At 38.1% G+C, this 2,500-nt stretch overlaps 1 protein-coding gene across 1 annotated transcript in view; it reads left to right on the top strand.

The window, feature by feature from the left end:
- The window catches only part of pes (pescadillo), a 20,695-nt gene that overhangs the window by 1,487 nt on the left and 16,708 nt on the right, over window positions 1–2,500 (top strand). Inside the window, exon 2 of the mRNA XM_058375540.1 lies at window positions 1,409–1,488. Within this exon, the coding sequence (XP_058231523.1) occupies window positions 1,409–1,488 (80 nt within the window). The remainder of the gene's footprint in view (window positions 1–1,408; window positions 1,489–2,500) is intronic.

Here is a 2,500-nt window from a genome sequence, read left to right as displayed (position 1 = left end):
AAGGAGGAAGTACTTGGGGTCAACAGTCCAGAGTAATGGAGAGTGTGGGAAAGAGGTGAAGAAGGCAGGTGGGAATGGGTGGAGAAAGGTGTCGAGAGTTTCTGTGTGATAGGAAAATATCGGCGAGAATCGAGGGGAAGGTGTACAAGACAGTGGTGAGACCGGCCATGCTGTATGGTTTAGAGGCAGTATCACTGAGGAAGACACAGGAGTCAGAGGTAGCAGAGCTGAAGATGTTGAGGTTCTCTTTGGGAGTGACACGGTTGGACAGGATTAGGAACGAGGACATCAGAGGGACGGCTCATGTTGGACGTTTGGGGGACAAAGTTAGGGAAGACAGATTAAGATGGTTTGGACATGTCCAGAGGAGGGAGAGTGAGTATATTGGTAGGAGAATGTTGGACATGGAGCTGCCAGGCAGGAGGCAAAGAGCAGGTATATGGATGGAATAAATGAGGATATGAAGCTAGTGTTGAGGATGCAGAAGATAGAGATAGGTGGAGAGAGATGATTCGCTGTGGAGACCCCTGAAGTGATGGACAGGAATAAATGTTGTGACACTGCAGATGTTGAAACGATGCCACGGCGAATGCGTGCCGTAATCAAAGCTAAAGGGAAAATATTAGTCTGTGACACTTTTTTTTTTTTTTTTTTTTGGGGTGGGCAGTGTGTATAAATAATTAATTTTTTTTAGAATCACCTGTAATTATAATCAGATTATCTTGAGTCATAATAATAATAATAATAATGATTCTAATAATAATAATAATAATGATTCTAATAATAATAATAATAATAATGATTCTAATAATAATAATAATAATAATAATGATTCTAATAATAATAATAATAATGATTCTAATAATAATAATAATAATGATTGGTGTAATAATAATGATGATGATTATTATTATAATAATAATACGTAATGTATTGACTAAAATAACTCACGAAAATCATGAATAACAAGAATAAAAATAAACCAAAAAGAAAACACCATTGTATATAGAATGTGTATATAGAATATTTAATTTTATTTGTTTTCTATTTATTTATTTATTTGTTTATTTTTAAATATCTATAATAAACTATAGACATCAAATCATCCTTCGAATTAGTAAATTCAATTAAATCGGTACGTCACATTAGAGAGGAAAAAGTTAACGTGTTGCGGTTTTATTCATGGTTTATTTTGTAAAACAAGGCTCAAGATTATATAAAGAGAAAGTGTCTGGGGTTCTAACGCTATAAAAATGGACAGTTGTGTAAATAATGACCCTCAGAGATGTCCCTCTTTCCTCTTCCTCTGAATACTGCTTTCACTTTTTCAAGTAAATTATTAGGTTCATGAGTGTGTGTGTGTGTGTGTGTGTGTGTGTGTGTGACGTTTCTTCTGTCTCCTCCGCAGTATGAGAGTGGATCAGCCACCAACTACATCAGCAGGAACAAAGCCCGCAAGAAGCTGAGTCTGAGTCTGGCCGACTTCAGGTAAATATCCACAGATAAACGATGGGAAAATACGAGGAATGGTGCGCTTTACCTGAGGTAATGTGTCTCAGGATCATGTTCATGTCATAGCTGAGATGCTCATGATCACCGTCTCAGTGGGATTCTGGGAGATTTTTGCTCCAGTAATGGCTGGACTGGTGGATTTGGAGTACTCTAATGAAGGTTTGTGGTTAAGAAGGAGGAAGTTGTGAGTGGATTCCGCTGTTTACTTTTATTGTTTTGCTGAATGACTTTTGAGGTATGTGTGTTTTTTTTTTTATTTAATTTGGGATAATGTGTGTGGTGTAGATTGTGGAGATGGAGAGTCTAATCCCTCACAATCCAGAGAGGGAAATCTAACGAGCTGAAAACATCATGGTGATGATTATTTTACTCAAACATCATTAAATCAAGCTGATGGTCCTTTAAAAAGAGGCTCAGAGTGTTTGTAGTGTTTCTGAATGATTTCAACCTTCAACTGAGGAATACGTGATGATGTGTAGAGATGAGGATGGTGGTGATGATGAGGAGGATGGTGAGGATGATGTTGATGGTGGTGATGATGTTGATGGTGGTGATGTTGATAGGTGAAGAGGATGATGTGGATGAGGATGGTGATGAGGACTATGTTAATGATGAGGTTGATTTTGGTGGTGAGAATGTTGGTGATGAGGATAATGTTGGTGATGTTGATGAGAATGATGGGGATGAGGATGATGTTCGTGATGTTTGATGAGGATGGTGATGAGGATGATGTTGATTTTGATGATGGTGAGGATGAGGGTGATGAGGACAATGTTGAAGGTGATGAGGACGATGTTGAAGGTGATGAGGACGATAATGTTGATGATGAGGATGATGTTCGTGATGTTTGATGAGGATGGTGATGAGAATGATGTTGATTTTGATGAGGATGAGGGTGATGAGGACGATGTTGAAGGTGATGACGATGTTGAAGGTGATGAGGACGATGGTGTTGATGTTGGTGTTGATAATCATGTTTGTGTTGATG

This window comes from Hemibagrus wyckioides, linkage group LG22, assembly GCF_019097595.1.
Source record: "Hemibagrus wyckioides isolate EC202008001 linkage group LG22, SWU_Hwy_1.0, whole genome shotgun sequence".
In the NCBI taxonomy this organism is placed as follows: Eukaryota; Metazoa; Chordata; class Actinopteri; order Siluriformes; family Bagridae; genus Hemibagrus; species Hemibagrus wyckioides.
This window is presented reverse-complemented; position numbering and strand designations above follow the sequence as displayed.